The sequence below is a fragment of the Sinocyclocheilus rhinocerous genome, unplaced genomic scaffold (assembly GCF_001515625.1).
Source record: "Sinocyclocheilus rhinocerous isolate Xijiao unplaced genomic scaffold, SAMN03320098_v1.1 scaffold111, whole genome shotgun sequence".
NCBI classification, from domain to species: Eukaryota; Metazoa; Chordata; class Actinopteri; order Cypriniformes; family Cyprinidae; genus Sinocyclocheilus; species Sinocyclocheilus rhinocerous.
In genome coordinates, this window is record NW_015642811.1 from 1,425,258 (window position 1) to 1,445,319 (window position 20,062).

The 20,062-nt window shown below is 36.5% G+C and overlaps 2 protein-coding genes and 1 long non-coding RNA gene across 6 annotated transcripts in view; 2 read left to right on the plus strand and 1 right to left on the minus strand.

The window, feature by feature from the left end:
• LOC107756494 (pre-mRNA-processing factor 39-like) overlaps window positions 1-5,701 on the plus strand; it is a 10,833-nt gene extending 5,132 nt beyond the window's left edge. Inside the window, exons 5-14 of one of the 4 annotated variants that reach the window (XM_016573644.1) lie at window positions 346-513; window positions 878-1,061; window positions 1,156-1,260; window positions 1,710-1,946; window positions 2,058-2,184; window positions 2,313-2,584; window positions 4,020-4,204; window positions 4,334-4,405; window positions 5,223-5,391; window positions 5,537-5,701. In XM_016573644.1, the coding sequence (XP_016429130.1) occupies window positions 346-513; window positions 878-1,061; window positions 1,156-1,260; window positions 1,710-1,946; window positions 2,058-2,184; window positions 2,313-2,584; window positions 4,020-4,204; window positions 4,334-4,405; window positions 5,223-5,391; window positions 5,537-5,611 (1,594 nt within the window). In that variant the 3' untranslated portion in view covers window positions 5,612-5,701. Of the gene's footprint in view, window positions 1-345; window positions 514-877; window positions 1,062-1,155; window positions 1,261-1,709; window positions 1,947-2,057; window positions 2,185-2,312; window positions 2,585-4,019; window positions 4,406-5,222; window positions 5,392-5,536 lie in introns of all 4 variants that reach the window. The other 3 variants (XM_016573645.1, XM_016573641.1, XM_016573642.1) reach the window with 3 other exon arrangements.
• A 1,929-nt stretch (window positions 5,702-7,630) lies between these two features.
• Window positions 7,631-8,444, minus strand: LOC107756496 (uncharacterized). Its single transcript, XR_001641818.1, has 3 exons — window positions 8,350-8,444; window positions 7,767-7,829; window positions 7,631-7,685 (listed from the first exon to the last, which is right to left on the minus strand). It is a non-coding gene; the product is annotated as an uncharacterized LOC107756496 (long non-coding RNA).
• Window positions 8,445-10,663: 2,219 nt separating this feature from the next.
• Window positions 10,664-20,047, plus strand: LOC107756495 (EH domain-containing protein 1-like). The gene is made up of 5 exons (XM_016573646.1): window positions 10,664-11,407; window positions 15,165-15,262; window positions 17,728-18,140; window positions 18,637-18,801; window positions 18,893-20,047. The coding sequence occupies exons 1-5, from the start codon at window positions 11,010-11,012 to the stop codon at window positions 19,418-19,420; spliced, it is 1,602 nt and encodes a 533-aa protein (XP_016429132.1). The 5' UTR covers window positions 10,664-11,009; the 3' UTR covers window positions 19,421-20,047.
• The last annotated feature ends 15 nt before the right edge of the window (window positions 20,048-20,062 follow it).

Genomic DNA, 20,062 nt, shown 5'->3' on the forward strand with positions numbered 1-20,062 from the left:
ATGCATTTTATGGACGACCGTTTCATGAACCTAGGAGAGGAGGTAATTCTGACAATCTGGCGCTTCTGAATCAGCTACTGTTTTGTATTTGCTATTGACTGTTCAAATGCGGAGTTTTGCGCATCATGTGTGTGCGTGTGTGATCTTTAAAAAAGCATCATATGACCCCTTTAAAATCTGTTCAGATTTGAAAAGTTGTGAGTGTATTCCAGACTTTCGTTAAAACTTATCTTTAAAAAAAAATCCATTTTGATTTCATGGTAACTTGAAACATTATTCTTTACAGCAATAAAACATTTCAAGAAACAATATAACATGAAAAGTAATGTCCTGTCCTTTGCTCAGTGTGTTTGAGGAGGCAGTTGCAGCCGCTGGCTGGGACTTCCATTCAGACAGGCTGTGGGATCTGTATGCCGAGTGGGAGAAGGAGCAGGGCAACCTGAATTTCATTACCAGCGTCTACGACCGAGTACTGAGGGTCCCCACACAGCTCTACAACACACATTATGAAAAGTACGCTATACTCATAGATCATATGTTATATGTGTTAACATATTTTTTTTCCTCGCACAACTCCTCAGATTTGAGGCACATAATCCACATACCACACACACACACGCATGGATTTGTGAGAATTTGTTACCATTTCTTCTCACGCTCATATTCTGTGATCTCTTTCCCCCTTTATATTTAGATGCAGCTGAATGCATCAACAAAAGCCTAATTGGTAAACTGTCAAACACCTGCAGTTAAGCACATCAAATCCAGATCACCAAAATATCACAAAAATTATTTTGCTTTCAGAGTCCATAAAAATCATGATGACTCTTACATTGAACAAGGCTGATGTTCTCTGAATTTCTGTCTCTTCTGTCAGACTGAAAGCTCACCTAACCTCCCACCCGCCTCAGGACGTCCTGTCCACTAAGGAGTACAGAAAGGTGAGGAATGAGTACAAACAGAGCCAGATTCAAGCCAAAAAAGAGAGATCTGATATCAGTGCTGAAGAAGAAGAGAGACCGCCTGGGGAGGAAGAGCCTGCAGACAATGGCAAGGACACGGTAACTCACTTTTTCATCTGTAATAGAAGGTTTTCTTCAATTGATGTGACACTCTAGAGATTATCGTTTCAATCTTTAACATGTTTTTATACAGGAAGAAGCAGTGCAGAAGATGCAGGAGCTCCTAATGGCCAGCAGAGAGGAATTGTACCAACAAAATGAAGCAGAAGTCAGGAAGAGATGGAACTTTGAAGATGCTGTAAGTTTCTCAGAAAGATGCTTCATAGAGGTTGAGGAAACACTGATGTTATCTATAAAAATAAATAACTGACCCACCAGATTTGGCTGATGATGTCGTATATACATTTTTTTGGGGAAAGAAATGAATACTCTTATTCAGCAAGTATGCATTAAATTGATCATTTACATTATTACAAAAATTATATTTCAAATAAATGTGGTTCTTTTGACCTTTCTATCAAATAGATGAATAGATTGCTGTAAAAAAAAACATTTTCCACTAAAATATTATGCTCTTAAAATAAAAACTGCGATTTAAAATTGTAATAATTGTAATTGAATAAAGAGACTTTCAAAAATATCAAAAAATCTTGCTGACCCAAACTTGAACTGTTTATGGGTTGTGTATGAAGTGTTTCTGTCAATTCACCTTCCTGTTGCTTGATTCCTTCTTTCCTTTTTTCCTAGATTAAAAGGCCTTATTTCCATGTGAAGCCTCTGGATAAAGCCCAGCTGAAAGCCTGGCAGAGCTATCTGGATTGGGAGATTGCAGAAGCTGAAACAGCAGCAGTGGATGCTGAAGGGGCGGCTGTGGAAGGCCATGAAGGCTCAAAACAAGAGTGTGTAGTTGGGCACAAGAGAGTACTAATTCTGTTTGAACGCTGTCTCATTGCTTGTGCACTTTATGAGGAATTCTGGAATAAAGTAAGTATAGAAGGGAGATCCAACAACCAGTTATTAAAGATCATGATGATCTGTTTTATAATATTGTTGACGTTTTTGTTGCATTTTGTAAGCTATTTATGTGTGTTACAGTATGTGCATTACCTGGCACCACACAGGCTGGAGGAGGTGCGTAATGTGTACCGCAGAGCTTGTGAAATCCATCTTCCGTACAAACACAGCATCCACCTTCAGTGGGCCTTGTTTGAGGAAAAACATGGTGAGACAATAAGTTTAGCATAGAAAAAATAGACTAGCCTAAAATCTAAAACATACTTCATAGAAATGTGTATTTGTTTCAGCTACTGCAGAATGTGTACATTACATGATTTCTTTTCCCTCCCATAGGTAATATTACTGAGGCACAGCGTATTCTAGAATCACTTGAGATGACAGTGCCCGGTTTGGCCGCGGTGTGTCTGAGAAGAGTGGGTCTGGAGCGGAGAGCAGGACGTTTGGATGTGGCGGAGGCACTGCTGAAGGAGACGGTGGAGAAGAGTAAAGACAACCCCCAACTCCATGCCTTCTACTCCATCAAACTGGCTCGCTTTCTTCACAAGCTGTGCAAGAGCCCTTCCAGGGCCCGCACTGTTCTACAGGAAGCCATAGAGCTGAGTCCGGTAAAACACCAGCGTTTGACATTCTATACACACTACCATTCAAAAGTTTGGCATCAGTAAGATTAAAAAAAAAAAAAAAAGAATACGTTTATTCAGCAAATATGCATTAAATTGAGCAAAAGTGACTGTAAAGACATTTATAATGTTACAAAATATTTATATTTCAAATAAATAGTTCTTTTGGACTTTCTATTCATTAAAGAATCACTGTTTCCACAAAAATATTAAGCAGCATAACCAATGTTCCCTCTAATTTTTCTCTCTATTGAGCAGACATTTCGGCCACCTGAGCAAATACATTCTTCATACCAGACCTGTACAGCACATACCCAAAAAAGTGTGTAACGTTTAACTTTAATGTGCTATTTATATTTGATTTGACCCTTGATGTAACTAAATGACGCACATTTTAGGTTACTTGAAAAAACAGTTTTTACAGTGCTGTTACTTACCAGGAAATTGTATTAAAAATAATTCAGAACAATCATGCAGAACAGTTAAATTCTTTAATAATATAATGTAATATAATATAATATAATATAGCTAATATGAAAAAATGAAGCAGTTATTGCTCATGAATTCCCTTTTTGAGGTCAGTTATTTATTAGGCTTATATAATATAATATAAAAACAAATATTTTAAATAAATAATTTCAAACAACGTGAACATGTGAATTATTTTACAGTTACCTAAAACATCCCCATGTAGTAGAGTTGGCACACTACTACAACACATTTTTTGCCTCTGTCCTGTGCGTAGCATATTATTTCTTCTGCACAGTCACAACGTAAGAATTGTGCGGCCCCGCACGCGTGCAGCTTAGAGGGAACAGTCAACATAACTGTTTTCACCACTAATAATAAAGAGAAGAAATTATTTCTGAAGGATAATGTGACACTGAAGACTGGAGTAATGGCTGCTGAAAATTCAGCTTCGCCATCACGGAATATAAAAAATATAAAGAAAACAGTTATTTTATATTTTACTAACATTTCGCCACCTTGGAATTAGAAAGTTCTATCTGCATTCCAAGCAGTTTTGAGATATTGAGCTTCAAGGTTTTTGCATTCCATAGACTTCTGTAGATAAAACCCTTTTTGTTTTCTAAAAAAAGGCCCAAAATGTACACAGCTTACACAAGAAACCTCACATAATGTAAATAAGTTGTGTCAGAATAAGAATATGTGAATAACTCAATTTTGACAAAAATGTCAGATAGAACCTTAGAATTCCAAGGCGACAATTTTACAATATTATTGTTTTTACCGTATTTTTTATCAAATACACAGTAATGTACAGTCTTGGTGAACATAAAAGACTTCTTTCAAAAAAAAAAAAAAATCGTAACGGCCCCAAAGTGGTATTGCAGAAAATTATCACAATATGATGCACCACAAAACCAATATTTGATGACTCTTGGATTCTGATCCTCAGGATAACGGTAGATTGTATCACAACCTTCTGGAGCTGGAGATGTCAGGTGACCTGCGGGCTAATGGAGGTGGGATTCTGCAGTGTGTGGCCAAAGCCCTTGCTGCTCCTCTCTCCCCAAAGACCAAAATCCTTTTCTCCCAACGTGGCCTGCAATTTGCTGAGGACTTTGGGACCACAGTACAGAGGTCAGAATTAATTCAAACCATTCTGGGTAGCTTCAGTGATAAAACATGTATATTATGTTACATTACAAATGTATTATTATTACTGAGTTTACTTAAATGTTCCTTAACATTTGTCTTGTATATTGTCAGTGTGTTGAGCATGTATGAGGAGCACCAGAAACTGCTGAAGGAACATGATGCAAAGAGACAAGCAGAGAATGGGTGAGCTCAAAAGTTAGTAAGATGGCGCCGACGCTGATGGCTGCCTCCGTGGCGTGCTCCGCAGTTGTTTTTATGTTTTTGTTAGTTTGTCCTGTCTTTAGTTATATCCCTGCAATCAGTTTCACCAGAGACGAATTGCTGGACATTCGGAAGTACACACCACCCGATATTTCACCGGTTTTTGATTATTCTGATGTTTTGCTGGACATTGTAGTCAGGGGAGCTGTGGCGCTGATCAAGCGCTTCAGGACGCGCAGAATTTGTGGAATCATTCAATATTAAAGTGCCTTAAAAATGGTTTCTATTTAATTCAACATCACCCTGGGACCCTCAGGTCTACTTGGACACTGACTAATGTGTTATGAGTGAAACGTGGCTTGATTTTGTGCCATTACCTGTATCCGACAGTCATCATAGTCTTTCTTAGCAGGAGGAGCCCCTTGGTTCTCAGGTGGAGACTGCAGAGGGGCTTCAGAGGGGGGAGATGACAAACCCGTGCTTGATGAACCGCCTCCAAACTGCAGAGTTTTTGTTATTTATTATTTATTATTTATATACTTGATATACTAGTAGGCAGGCACACAAGATACTAGTAATAATGTGAAGTGGGCAAAGTAAAAGCATTAATTAATACCTTTCGTGCCCTCTCCTCTCTGTCTCGTGCAATCTTTTCTTTAACTCGCTGCCTGAGAAAGGATCACAGGTTATTACTAGTGGTTCTCGACTAGGGGCCCCAAGATGAGAACAAACCCAGAGATCTCCTTTTGACATTTCGTTTTGTGAAAGCCTTTTAAATGTGCGTTTGTTTTTCCTAAAGCGATAACGATGAGACAGAAAAGATGAGCAAAATGGATGATGCATCTGCCTTGACAGTGCCACAGACGGCTCCACCCACAATGCCTCATGTTCCCATGACAACACCACCTCCCTCTATGATGGGCGGAGACATGAGCGGATCATATGGGAGTTATGGCAGCTGGTACCAGGTAAAGGATTGAATGGCACATTTACGTTGTATTGTTAAAGCACTGCATTTACCCAGCAGGAGGCAATTAAAGCTTTAAAAGATTAAACGCAATGCATCTTGATTTAAAATGTGTATTGTATACAAATATTGTCCCTGTGTCTCAGCAGCAACAGTATGGAGGGTATGGCAGCTACCAGAACCCGTGGAACCAGTACAATCAATACTACCCTCCCAACTAAGTCCCTTCAAAAACGGAGGTCTGGGGTGCCGCTTCATGTGATCCACTCACACATCCTCAATCCTCCAAAAGCCGCAGCAGTGTATATAAAGAGCCAATTATTTTCATAAATTGTAACTTTTTAATTTTAAAAGTAGAATTTCTAGACCTGGAAAAGTCATGTAAATGAATAAAAGTCTTATAACTCCATTGGCATTTTTATAGTTATGCCAAGCTGCAAATTACTTTATCAGGTAGAGAACGGAAGAATCTTCTCTGCATTCCTCTTCTCTAGCTTGCTTCCCAATCTAGTTGCCTAATAAACCTGCTATTACAACGACCACTGTTGGCTCTTTGACAAATTGCATGATTTCGCTTTTTTAAGTTGCTCTGAGTAAAAGCATTGGCTAAATGCTGTAAAAAGAATAAGAACCATTGAATTCAAGTGAAAACTACTGAAAGTGCCTGATCAAAGTTAAACGGGCATTGCATCCCTGTTCGTCTTACTTGGCAAGCCTGTCCTCCATCTTCTCTCTCATGCGCTGATCCGCTAGCTTTTTCATCTCATCATCTTGAAGCTTCTGTTTAACCTGCAGCAGCTCTTGGCCCTGTTTCCTTCTCTGCTTTTCTCTTTCTATTTCCTCCTTTCGCTCTCTCTCTCTCCTCTCCTCCTGTCTCGTCTTCATCAACTCCTCCAGTCTGTGGGGGGAAAGCAATAATTTATCAGCTTTTAAATGTGCTTTTTACAGTAATACATTTTAAGGTCAGCTGCACAAAGCACAAACCGTTTTACTTGTTCCATCCTTTCTTCTTCTGTTATAGGTGATTTGGCATCTCCCATTTGCTCAGCAACTTCAGTGGCTGTTTTTTGTTTTGGTTACAGACACAAATGAAAGAGAAAGTAACATTTTGTGTTGGGTGATGAAACGATGACAATAATGTTTCCATGAAATTGAAAGTGAGGAGCATCAGAAGAACATACATTCAGAAGTTTCTGTAGGAGACTGGCTCTGTACTTCTGTGGTGCCGAGAGTATTTCCAGCAGGTGGAACATAAGGCTCATTTATATCTGGATCATTCTCATGCTCCATTAACCTGTACAGTTATAGAAATTGTAAACGCAACTTCCAAAACGTTTTTTTAATTGATTAAAATTCTTGTTAATTAAACATTATATATTTAATTGGCACAATTATTGTTCTTTTCCATACAATAAAAATGCATAATGATCACTGGCTATCAGATTGAGTTGCAATTTCCTAAAAAAAAAAAAAGAAATATGATGACTCGCCAGTCCATTGCTCTCTCAATGCCCTGGTTTTCAGTATGTGCTACTGCCTTCTCCCTACAAAACAATCACTGGGTGAGGGAAAGTACTGGATCAGTGTGTAAACATCAGTGTCACTGTAGAAAAAGCATCACTTACGCTCTGTTTCTGTCAAAGCCCATTTCCAGCAGACTGTCTAACGTAGTGCACTCAGCCATTGTGCTGAAAATAAGTTTATTAACGCATTATAACGACACCTTACAGATAAACAGAATAAATATAAAACAGAAAGCTTCCTTGGAGTTAAAGAGTTTGAGACATTTTCAGAAAAGCTTTTTATAAATGTTTTATCATTTATTTTTATTCACAAAAAAAGCCATACAGTTGGGTAGATACTAAAATCATTGCAGCTCGAAACAGCAAGATTAACTGACTCTACTCTTCTGGCTGACATGATCATATCATCACTACATAATCAAATCTGACTGATAAAATAATTAAAATAAGTGTGGCAGCAGCCTATATTTATACTGATAGATACATTATCAAATTCAGTTAGCTGGCTCATGCTCCATTAACCTGTACAGTTATAGAAATTGTAAATGCAACTTCCAAAACGTTTTTTTAATTGATTACAATTCTTGTTAATTAAATAATATATATTTAATTGGCACAATTATTGTTCTTTTCCATACAATAAAAATGCATAATGATCACTGGCTATCAGATTGAGTTGCAATTTCCTAAAAAAAAAAAAAGAAATATGATGACTCGCCAGTCCATTGCTCTCTCAATGCCCTGGTTTTCAGTATGTGCTACTGCCTTCTCCCTACAAAACAATCACTGGGTGAGGGAAAGTACTGGATCAGTGTGTAAACATCAGTGTCACTGTAGAAAAAGCATCACTTACGCTCTGTTTCTGTCAAAGCCCATTTCCAGCAGACTGTCTAACGTAGTGCACTCAGCCATTGTGCTGAAAATAAGTTTATTAACGCATTATAACGACACCTTACAGATAAACAGAATAAATATAAAACAGAAAGCTTCCTTGGAGTTAAAGAGTTTGAGACATTTTCAGAAAAGCTTTTTATAAATGTTTTATCATTTATTTTTATTCACAAAAAAAGCCATACAGTTGGGTAGATACTAAAATCATTGCAGCTCGAAACAGCAAGATTAACTGACTCTACTCTTCTGGCTGACATGATCATATCATCACTACATAATCAAATCTGACTGATAAAATAATTAAAATAAGTGTGGCAGCAGCCTATATTTATACTGATAGATACATTATCAAATTCAGTTAGCTGGCAGGCTAACACTGAACAGCCTCCAGCAACAGCTAATTATTCTTTTGCATAACTAGTATCTTCTAGAGAACGCTTAAGAATGTTCTTTATAAAGTAATAGCGCTTTTGTATATCAGGAACGATATTTTTTACTTAATTTCATCGTTAATTAGCCCTGCACGTCGTTCTACAGCTACTTACATTTGTTGTCAGCACTGGGTTGCTTCCACACATCTATCTACGGAAAGCCGCAACGACCAATTCGCTTTCTCTGCTGCTGAGCGACTAGACCTGTGCTGTGTGGTCTACTACCACATGATTAGCTACTATAGAAGGGTGAAACGACACAATAAAATGTAAGCACGATAACACCAGCAACTATTATGTGTATCGTAGTTATATATTACCGTATAATAAGGGTAAATTCATAACTGGGGCACTTTCTTCCATTGAGATGGCTGGGGAAAAAATGTCCCAATCAACCTGAATCCACTATATTTCACTACAAAGAAAAGACCTAAAAAGTCGTATATATTTGCAATTAACCATATCTTTTGAAATGACATGTCATGAAATTGCATAACTTTAAGTAACAGTTTCATTTTAAGGACAATGCATGACAAATAAAACCATCAGAAGTGTCCAGGGTCCATTTTCACTCTGCAAGGTGTTTAAGGTGAAGACATGTTACCCAGATGGATGTGCAAACAGTGCAGTATGGGAAGGGCTTCATAAGCTTGTTACTTATTGGATGAATGTATAATAATTAATCTGGCAACACTCTTACTCTGGGGCATTCTTCTGAATGGCAAGAGATCAGCATGCTACTCTTTACTCTCTTTTCTCTTTCACCCTTTTTCCTGTCATGTGCTTTAATAGATCATCATGCTGCTTCAACCTGAGTTTCTGCATTTTGATACACGGGTGAGTATTTTTAACAATCATCATTAGTACTTTATTTAGTATTTATGCAACTTTGTAAACTTTGCATAGTATATACTTTGTGCAGTTTAGTTTTTGGGAACAATGTAACCAAATGACTCTGGGTGAACATTTCTAAATACTTCAGAATAGTAGTAAGCTAGTCAACAAAGAATATGTTTTAATGTTTATTGTATTAAACAAAGTAAGAATGCACACAGAGAAGAGTTGATTGCTTAATTTGTATTCGACTTTTTAACTTTAATCTTTAGTCAAGGTGGGTAAAGTTCAATATGTCAAAGTCCTTGACTTTTTATAAGAAATAGGGTAGCAAATGAAGGGGTAAATTTACAGTTTAAATAAATAGCAATAATAGCATCATATTCAAAACCTGCATATTTTCTCTGTCCTTCAAATCATTTGACTAGGCCTATTTGTAGACAAGCAGGGTGTTTTATTGGTAATGTTTTTTTTCTTCTTCTAACCATGGATCTCTTATCTTTAACAGAATAAAATGAGTTGGACATTGGACAAGCATTGGAAGTGTTGAGAGCTGCTCCTGGTGCTCACTGGGTGTAACAGCCACTCCATGTGGAAGTGTATTGCAGTGCCAGTGGAGGAGCTGTTACCTGCAGAGAGTCACATGTGACGGAAGCGCTGTGCCTATGGGATGCCTTATCCTGCACGTAGAACTGTATATTATAATGTATAATGCATCTGTATACCTTTACAAATATGTAACTTTTACGTCATCATCACTGGTCATACAAAAACATGGTTTGTAAAAATGAAAAAAAATTGTGCATTTAGAAATAATTAGATATATGTGTTATTTAACAATAAATAAACAAGTTTCAATGTGAGTGCTGTCGCGGCAAATCGTTCCTTTAGTTGAGATAAAGCAAGGATTCCATTACATCCGTTTGTTTTGTTCAACTCAGATGTCTGTTTACCATGTAATTACCACTGGTGTCCACAAGAGTACACTGTTGTCTAATCAGTGTTCTGTAGAATGCGCCCTACACATTTAGCTTTCAATTTTTTCTATTATAATCGTTTTAAATTTCTGATTTTTTTTATTTTCACAATATTTTAAAGATTTTTTTTTTTTAAATATTAAAATGTGTTAATGCCTTAATGGGGCTTAAATATGTCTTAGTGGTGTAAATGCTGAAATGGAGCATGCAAGTCAAATGGTGTAACCCTAAGAAAGACACCTTGATATTCTCGACGTCTTGATGTTCCGGAAAGTTAAATATTTTTACCTTGAAAATATGGATGATTATGTTGTACACTGTTACGTTTTATTTAAAATGAATCTGTTTTGTCATGTTTTACAGAATAGTATTGAAAAACAATACTGACCAATAGAAAAATAGAAAACATGCGTATTAACTACGTTCAGAAATAAAATCGTCATTTCTCAGAGCCACGTAGAGTTTTGGTGTTTAATGGGGTCCTATATGTTCCATATCTGGCTATTTCACTTCAAACATGTATTTCTTATGCATGCTCCAATGCTACCTTCCCTCACATTAGTACTTTTGGTAATCCAGCATGAATAATTTACGTCATGTTAAAAAATAATGTTTGTGTTTGCAAAACCGAGGCTTTTATTATGAAGTATTTAAATTTCCGCATGCAAACCGCAGTCGGATTAGATACAAGTAGAAAGTTGAGATCTGATTATATAAGAATTACTGCAACTTTAAGCGACGTGCATTCATAGAGGAGTGTTGCAACAATCTCTGATATTGCCGTTGCATTATAGTTCAGGGGTTTGATCAAGTCGTAAAATAGGCTACGTAACGTTAGAGGTGACTGTGCAGGGGTGGGACAGTCAAACTTTCGACAGTCACAGGACGTTGCCTGGGTTTGTGGCCAACATTTGAAAGCAGAAGCCTTTTCCTCTCGCATTAGAATCGTCGTAAACGACCATCATGTTTAGCTGGTCTAAACGAGAAGGAAAGAAAGACCCAGAACTTTTCCAAAATGTGTCGGAGGGACTGAAGCGCCTCTACCGCACCAAACTCTTCCCTTTGGAGGACACCTATCATTTCCACGACTTCCATTCACCGGCTTTAGAAGATGCTGACTTTGACAACAAGCCCATGGTGCTGCTGGTGGGGCAGTACTCGACCGGGAAGACCACCTTCATTAGGCATTTGATGGAGCAGGATTTCCCCGGGATGAGGATAGGCCCCGAGCCGACGACGGATTCCTTCATCGCGGTTATGCACGGCGAACAGGAAGGCATGATACCTGGCAATGCGCTGGTTGTGGATCCAAAAAAGCCTTTCCGAAAACTCAACGCCTTTGGAAACGCTTTCCTCAATAGGTAATACACCCATTTATCATGTAACATAAAGGATCCATTGATAAAAAGCTCAATTGTGACTGCATATGGCGTTTCAGGTGTGGAATGGGTTAAACTAAGGCTTGACTTATGTTTGTGAATCAAGAAATTGCGCTCAAGGACATGTTACTTCATTTGAATTGTAGAAAAACTGCAGTTGCTGACTCGAGCATTTCAGTTATTTTTACCTCTGGCAAATGTTTGACACATGAACCAATGATAAATTGAGATGATCTAGTTTAAAACACGTTCTTGTCATTTTTGTATTTGTTGATTACAAAAACAAAACAAACGTTCGTAGATTTTCTACAAATATCTTGGCTCTAAAAAGTCAAATAGTGTAACCATCAAGTATAAAGGTATATTACAAATATAATTTCTTAGGGTTGCTCTATTTGAGCTGAACAAAACTTGCTTTTTAAATTACGGGTATTTTCAGAAACACATAATTAATTTTTAACATATAATACTGTATAATAATAATAATAATATGCATTTATTTTATTTTAATAAACCTTGAAACAGTCATGAGGGTCTAAATGGGTCCTCTGTTTTAGGGTTTTTCTGTCACATGGCAACAGATTTTTTTTGTTTTGTTTTTTGCATGTTGGTAATGTCACACTGACTTTTGTAAACAGAATCATGGCGAATAAAATAACAATAATAATCTAGAATATTCTATAACATAATTGCGTTACTGTTTTTTAAAGAAAAAATAAATATATAGGCCTAATAATGTTCATCATAGGTCTAAATCTTTTTGATAGTAATTGCATTTGAATGTATTTTTAGTAGCTTAGACAAAAGGAGCTTTACAGTATCCATTTGTTTTTAATTATGACCTCATAATAATTCAGTCATTATTCAGTTTCTAGAAAGTTGTGTGTCATAGTTTCCGTGTGTGTTGGATTGAGTCATGGCATATGCTGAGAGCAGGTGTCACACAGGCCATGTTCTTCAGGTTGTTTGTGTCTTGAGCTGTTAGCCTATTTGTCTTAAGTAACTTACCTACTATCACACAGTTACAGTAGATGAGGCAACACCTAACCAGGACATTTAGCCCATGTGCAGTACATGTGTGATGTTATGTGATGCCAGTCTGAACAACTTCCACATTCCCTGTAAAATAACTGGAGCAGATTTCTGGTGGTGTCAGATGTTGAGTCTACTCAAGCGGATTGAAGCAGGCTGGGATTACCAGCGCTCTGCCATATGCTTGTTTAAAAAGTTCAAGGCTGATGTAGGAGAATTAAATATTTGGTCCCAAACAGAGAACCATAAAACCATAAAACATAGTAATACACTGTAAAATCTAATTAGTTGGGCTTACTTAAAAACAGCATGCAAACTGATTGCCTTGAAAAAACTAAGTAAAGTGAAATAGGAATAGTATGTTGTACTGACAAATGCTTAGTTAGTATAGTTTACTTACACGAGAGTTCTAGTAACTAAAAAAGAACTGTAGGGGGTACTTGATCCTTTCGTTTAGGTTTACTCATGACTTAGTATAGTTACTCACTGACTCCCAGAGTGCATTGCGGCATGAATAAATTATGCAGTTGCATTGTTTTACAGTTGTTAATTTTATTTGCCAATTTAATTTGCTGTCTTGTGTCAGTAGTAGCACAACAAAAAGAGCAAATAAAATGGTTATTGTTACAATTAATGAAAATAAATGAAATTGAATTGTTACCATTGTTGTGATTCACGTGCTGAATGTTTAAGTCTGTGTGTGACTTTAGCATATTACCACACATTATTTGAGGGTTATATAAACCCAATTAAAAGCATCTCAAGGTATTTATGAATAATGAATTTTGAAAAAGTTAATTAATAATCACACACAATAAATTCACTAATGCTTTAATTAAAAGATAGGTCACTTTCTAAAAGTAACCTATTTATTACTTTTCATCCTGTATTGAAAATTCAACATTCAAGATGACTTTGGAAAACGAGTGAATGCAACTAGTGAAAGATAACTGCAGACATGGAGGAAATGAGTGAAAAGTCTATTAAGACTCTTTTTCTTTTCTTCTTCTTCTGTTGTTATGTTGCACATTAGTAACATATTAGTGCACTGCTGCCTCTCACTGGTTTATTAATGTCATTGGTTCCTTTGTGGCTACTTGAATATTTTAAGTAAGTGTCACTCAAAACAGTAAGTCAATTGTTTTATTTGCCTTGAAAGTAGCTGTAACTTAATAAAACCTAGTAAGTATAACAACTAAGTAAAGATTACTAATTAAATCTAAGTAAGGTAAACTATTGGATTTTACAGTGTAATAATGCGGTTTCATTCTAAAGATATTTCCCTTTTTTCCACTCTTAGTGTTGGTGATTATTTGTGGTCATTGTGAAATTATGGATTATAAAAGCTGTGTAAACTGGTTCCATTTTCAGACCTCTGAATATTTCAAAATGTGAAACTCACGTACATATTCAAATTTGAGAAATTCCTGTTTTGCATGACAGGGAATTTGTCTGAATAGTGCAGACTGTTCAGCACGTTTTGTCTTTCTGAAAGGAATACTTGGTTATTTTTCAGTAACTAAGTATTAAATTTTTTATGAAACCTTACGCTGCAGTGACATTGCGTCTTCCAGGAAACTCTTTTGGCCTGATGGAAAAGGGTGGGTGAGCTACTTTAGTGTTGCAAGTTCTGTTCTCATCCAAATTTCTTAAAGTTTGTTATTAGATGACACAGAAGAGCATTGTCAAACAGTAAGTACAATGAAATGTAATCATAAAGCTTCCTTGGGTTTTTGTCAGTTTTCTTTAACATCCAGTTTTGCAGTCCCTTATGGCCTATGTCAAAGTTTTGCCCTTAAACAAGCTTAAAAAATAACAAAACCATTGGAGAGAAATTGCTCTATTGGTATATTTTGAGTAAATAGTGCTTTTTTTAAGAGAGAAACCTATGTCCTAATTCTATATGTGTCTTGTTTTTTATGTCTGTGGGAAACAGCTTCACTCTAGTGCTGTCAAACGATTAATCGTGATTAATCGCATTCAAAATAAAAGTTGTTGTTAAAGGCCTTTTGTTCCACAGACGTTTTCCTCGTGTGTTTTTTATCCGCCATCTCTTATCTTTCTGTCGCTGGACTCGCTAATGTCCGTCCTGTGCACTGAACTCTCTCTCCTCCACATCATGAGATTATATTTTATATTATATATAAATATATTTCATATATAAACAAAACAGTACACACTCATATATTATGTTAACAAAAACTTTTATTTTGGATGCGATTAATCGTTTGACAGCACTACTTCACAAGAAAGTTCTAGCTGTAAGCTTCAGTCTTGTGACAGAGATTCGCATATGTGTATTAGCAGGCGGTTGGGCAGTGCTGTAGGCTGACAGGGAGAAAGACTGTTAATCACTGTAAACAAATCCACATTTTCGTATAAGCAAAGTTAATTTCATGTTATTACTGAATGAGACCGATGTTCTTGAGATTTCAACTTCAGTCCCGATCTCATGCTGATTGATGTTAAACAAGAAAGTAAAATTTTCCAGTGGTTTTAATAAAATTGGGCAATTGTTCCACAAATGTGATTTAAATATTGATGTTAATAAAATCTGTTTGTCAAACATTTTTACTTTTGATCTCTATAGTATTCTTTTAGACAATGAGAAAAAGAGGGTAAAGAGAGTGGTGTAATATTTTGGCCTCAGATCTCACCAAACCTGTTACGGTCTCTTCTACATGACACTCTCTCTTTCTCCACGCAGGTTTACGTGTGCTCAGTTAAACAACCCCGTCTTGGAGAGCATCAGTATCATCGATACTCCAGGCATCCTGTCAGGGGAAAAACAACGGATCAGCAGAGGTCAGCAGCCTTGGGTGCTTTCTGGCTTATCTTGTTTTTACATAATAATAAATTAACAACAACTAAAATCAACAATAAAAATATTCTATTTTTTATCAAATTTGTGTTACTTGCTTAAAATTGTAATTAAAAGAATGAATTAGAATATGTAAAATATATAGCATTTTATAATAATTTAATTAATTAATAATACGTTGATAACATTTATATTTTCTGTTATTTTTTTGGTTTTGTTTTATTTTGTTTTATACACCCTCATATCTATAGTTTTGAGATTTATTTTGTTTATAGCCTGACATTTTTTTGATTGATTATTTCTTTCTTCAAGGAATACTTTGCCTTTTATCAATTAATATATTTTTGTACTCTTTCTTCTTTGTCACTTCCCTTTCATTTCACATATATAATTATAGTACATATTATATGCACTCTCCTTTATTTTGTGTTATGTCTGTAGAAAACTATTAGCCAATGCGTTTTAGCATAATACATAAGTTCATTCCATGCAAATCTTTGGAGTCTGACTTTTTATTGTGAACTTATGTAAATATAAGTTTTCTTTGCTATGAAAAGCAAGTAAAACAAGCCTGACTTCTTTTCCTGCTCACTCTTTTGTTTAAAATCTTAAGTGGATTTTCTGTAATACAGGAAATATTTAAATCTGTTTTTCTCCACTGATAGTCATTTATGCGGTACTTCATTAAATGAAGATGTAACAAAAACAGGATGTCAGAGCTGCTCAGGCAACTTTGTTCACTGTGCATATATTCACAATCTAAAAGCAACCTCTGGCCTAATGTTAATGTTGGTAGGGATACAACTATTGTGTGAAAATAATCCTGACCACATTGTTCCCAGTTCCCTCTTTTAATACCACTGAAAGGGTTTTGTGGGTGTGGATGCATCAGCTTGTACTTGTGTTTTGTTGAGTTGTCCAATATTTCACACAGTCACTATCTGATAGTATGCTTGAACTCCGTTCTCATTCATCTGTGAACAGGAAGAATCAGAAGGAAATGCTGAGTTGGCCTGTATGTCAACTCACTGCAGACTACAACTGTAGATACAGATAGCAACATCACAAAGAGACAGCTGTTAAGAAACAGAAATGTGTCTCAAGAAGTCATGTGACCCTTTTGCCCCGCATACCATGGACACACATCAGTCATGCTACAGACCCCGAGGCTTCCTCACCACTAGTCCCAGCAGAGACACAGCAGACTGTGCCGCAGTTGTGTCTGTGTGGGATTAAGCATGAAAGCCCATTTGAGCATTTCTGTCTGACTGCAGCTCAAACGGCCTTTGTGCTCCATGTGTTGCTGTGGGTAACTATTATGATCTCATTGGGTCGCTTGCGTCTACTATTGCAACTGGAGTTTATCCATGTGGGAAGGTGTGTTTACAGCAAATGGCTGGAAATAGGGTCATGAGCTGGCGTCCAGTTTAAAATGTGGAACTAAAAGTTCCTGTGTGGTACAGGGTCATGTGAGATTTTGCTCAGAAAATGTTTTCCCAGAAGCACCTCTCACTGGCCACTGCAGTTTATTTATTTATTACTTTTTTCTTTTCTTTTTTTGATTGATTGATTGATTGTGATCATTTTTGAATTTTTTTTCTTGTACTGGATTATTTTGTTTTTAATTTCTTTATAAGCCTAATTTCCATACAATATTTTCTTTCTTTATAGTTCTTACAGCCTTGTAACAGGTTACACTTTACTGTAACCTCATGTTTTTTTCTTTCTACGTGTAGTTTTCCCATAAATGCAGCTTTCAAAAACAACAGTTTGTTACAATAATTGTAGGTTAAAATAGTGTTTGTATTTTTCTTTGGTACATTTTTATTAATTTTAAGTGTTAGAATTAAATATAACAGTTTAAAATAAATATAATAATTTAATTGATTTTCATTTTCTTCATTTAAAATGTTAAAATACAATATTTTATATTAACCTCATGTGTATTTTTATTCTTATTCTTATTGCTGATTTTGGTTAATAGTTCCTTTGATGCAAATCTTTGGAGTTTACACTTCACTTTAACCCTAAGTTTTTGTTGTTTTAATTTTTCCCTTCTGCTTGTAGTTTTTCATAAATGTCCAAAAACCTAATGCAATGGGTTAAAGAATCACCCATTTTTTCCTAAAAAGATTTTTTTTTTACCTAGCTAGTACCGCCACAGGTTCTCTACTGGAAATAAATAGATGCACAATGATGATAGATGCCTTTCAATTCCTCTACACCGGGGATTTCACAGGCAGCAGATCTCTTTCTCTCTGAATACATGGCTTTATAGTTTTCTGAATTCACTGAGATCAGATGACGCTGTCTCTAATCAAATCCATTATCCCTGACCTCCTTTTCTAAAATAAAGCATGTTGCATGCAGCCCTGCTGACTTCCTCTTTCCAGAGCTTTGATTTAGGGCCCAATCTAATGCACGTCTTTCTAACTTCTCTCAATTGCAGGCTATGACTTTGCAGCAGTTCTTGAGTGGTTTGCAGAACGAGTGGACCGAATCATCTTGCTCTTCGACGCCCACAAGCTGGACATTTCTGATGAGTTCTCAGAGGTGATCAAGGCCCTGAAAAACCATGAGGACAAGATGCGTGTGGTTCTGAACAAAGCTGACCAGATCAGCACCCAGCAGCTGATGAGGGTGTATGGTGCCCTCATGTGGTCACTGGGGAAGATCATCAACACCCCTGAGGTGGTCCGAGTGTATATCGGCTCATTTTGGGCTCAGCCACTTCTGATCGCAGATAACAGGAAGCTGTTTGAAGCAGAGGAGCAGGACCTCTTCCGGGATATTCAAAGTCTTCCCCAAAACGCAGCTCTGCGGAAACTCAACGATCTGATCAAAAGAGCACGTCTCGCTAAGGTGAAACTATGACATTTTTGCACGTTTACACTAGCATTCAAAATCTTAGGATTAGTAACATTTTTTAAAAAAATTCAGCAAGGATGCATTCAATTGATCAAAAATGATAGAAAAGGCATTTATAATTATATTTATAATTTATAAACCACCAAAAGAGCATACTAGAATGATTTCTGAAGGATCATGTGACACTGAAGACTGGAGTAACTTATATTAAATAACTTGCACTTTAAAATATAATTCAAATATAAATAGGAAACGGTTATTTAATTTTTTTCCCTCTCTTAATTATGAAGGTTGAAGTTCAATGTGTTGGTCCATGAAATTTTTTAATGAACTTTAAACCCCAATACGTGTGTGTACCAGATTTTGGTTTCACTTCTTATTTTCACTTTATGAAATAACTTAATACTTGTGAGAAGTGTAGTTCTGACACGCTAAACTGCACAAATGCTATTTGTATTTAATCCGAGTCCATTTAATACTTTGCTTTTAGGTACATGCTTACATTATCAGTGCTCTGAAGAAAGAGATGCCAAGTGTATTTGGCAAAGACTCAAAGAAAAAAGAGCTTATTAGCAACTTGGGGGCGATATATGAAAAGATTCAGAAAGAGCACAACATTTCACCAGGAGACTTTCCTAATTTAAAGAAAATGCAGGTATGACGCTATGAATTTTTATCTAATAAATGAAAGTTTTAAAAAGGTCTTTTGTTTCAAAATAAAAACACAACACAATATTTTTTTGCAGGAGTTGCTAGCTGTTCAGGACTTCACCAAATTTCCCGCCATTAAACCAAAATTGCTGGAGTCAGTGGAAGACATGCTAGGTAACGACATTGCTAAGCTCATGACGCTGGTCCGTAAGGAGGAGGCCGCCATGCCCAGCCAGTCAGTGAAGGGTGGTGCGTTTGAGGGAATCATGAACGGGCCATTTGGTCACGGATATGGAGAAGGTGCAGGTGAAGGCATTGATGAGCTGGAATGGATCGTGGGCCGTGATAAGCCATCCTATGATGAAATATTCTACACGCTCTCACCAATTAATGGGAAGATATCTGGTGCCACGGCTAAGAAGGAGATGATGAAGTCCAAGCTGCCAAACACGGTGCTTGGAAAGGTTTGGACTCTGGCAGATGTTGACAAAGACGGCTATCTGGATGATGAAGAGTTTGCACTTGCGAATCACCTGATCAAGGTAAAGCTTGAGGGGCATGAGCTTCCGGCCAAACTGCCTGCTCACCTTGTGCCACCTTCCAAACGCCAGGAGCAGAATTGAAGAGTTGGTTGGATCTCAGTGGCTCTCGGCTACATTCCAAAGTGCCCAAGCCATCTTCTAGCTTGTTCTGACCATTCATTTGACTAACCAGTCTTCAGGAACTCGATTTCTGTCTTAATCCAAAATGCTTGGCTAAGAATGATAGGACTGAGAAGACAAACCAAGAACTTATGTGCTAGTGAGAGACTTTTTTTTTTTTTTTTTACTTTCTTCTTAATTTTTAATATGGAACTTGGAAATGGAGAAACCACTATGAGCACAGAAAGAATTGAAATTGATTGCAAAGTTCTATGGTACTGTGTAATGGGCATTTGATTGAGATTGTAAAGCAGCAGGCAAAAATTGAGTTGAATTTAAAAAAATGTGAAAATATTCAATATATGGTATGTAACTCCAAAATGTTGATTGCTGTTTTTCTTCTTTAACTTATTCTTTTCCTTTATAGCAATTCTATCGGTTTTTTGAATACTGTTTTCTTTTGATTTAATATCTAAACTATATCAATATCAATACATGTATTCTGTTATTTTGAGGGTGTATCTTTCCTTTCCTTTGGGATTTTGTGATCTGAAATGCTCACCTTCATTTAAATGCAGCAATTGCAATGACCAATAAAAGAGTTTATTTGTAAGCAGTGCTTGT

Coding starts and splice junctions, on each gene's coding strand:
- LOC107756495 (XM_016573646.1), top strand. CDS start 11,010: ATGTTTAGCTGGTCTAAACGAGAAGGAAAGAAAGACCCAGAACTTTTC. Junction 15,263..17,727: donor AAAACAACGGATCAGCAGAG/GTCAGCAGCCTT, acceptor TCTCAATTGCAG/GCTATGACTTTGCAGCAGTT. Junction 18,802..18,892: donor CTAATTTAAAGAAAATGCAG/GTATGACGCTAT, acceptor ATTTTTTTGCAG/GAGTTGCTAGCTGTTCAGGA.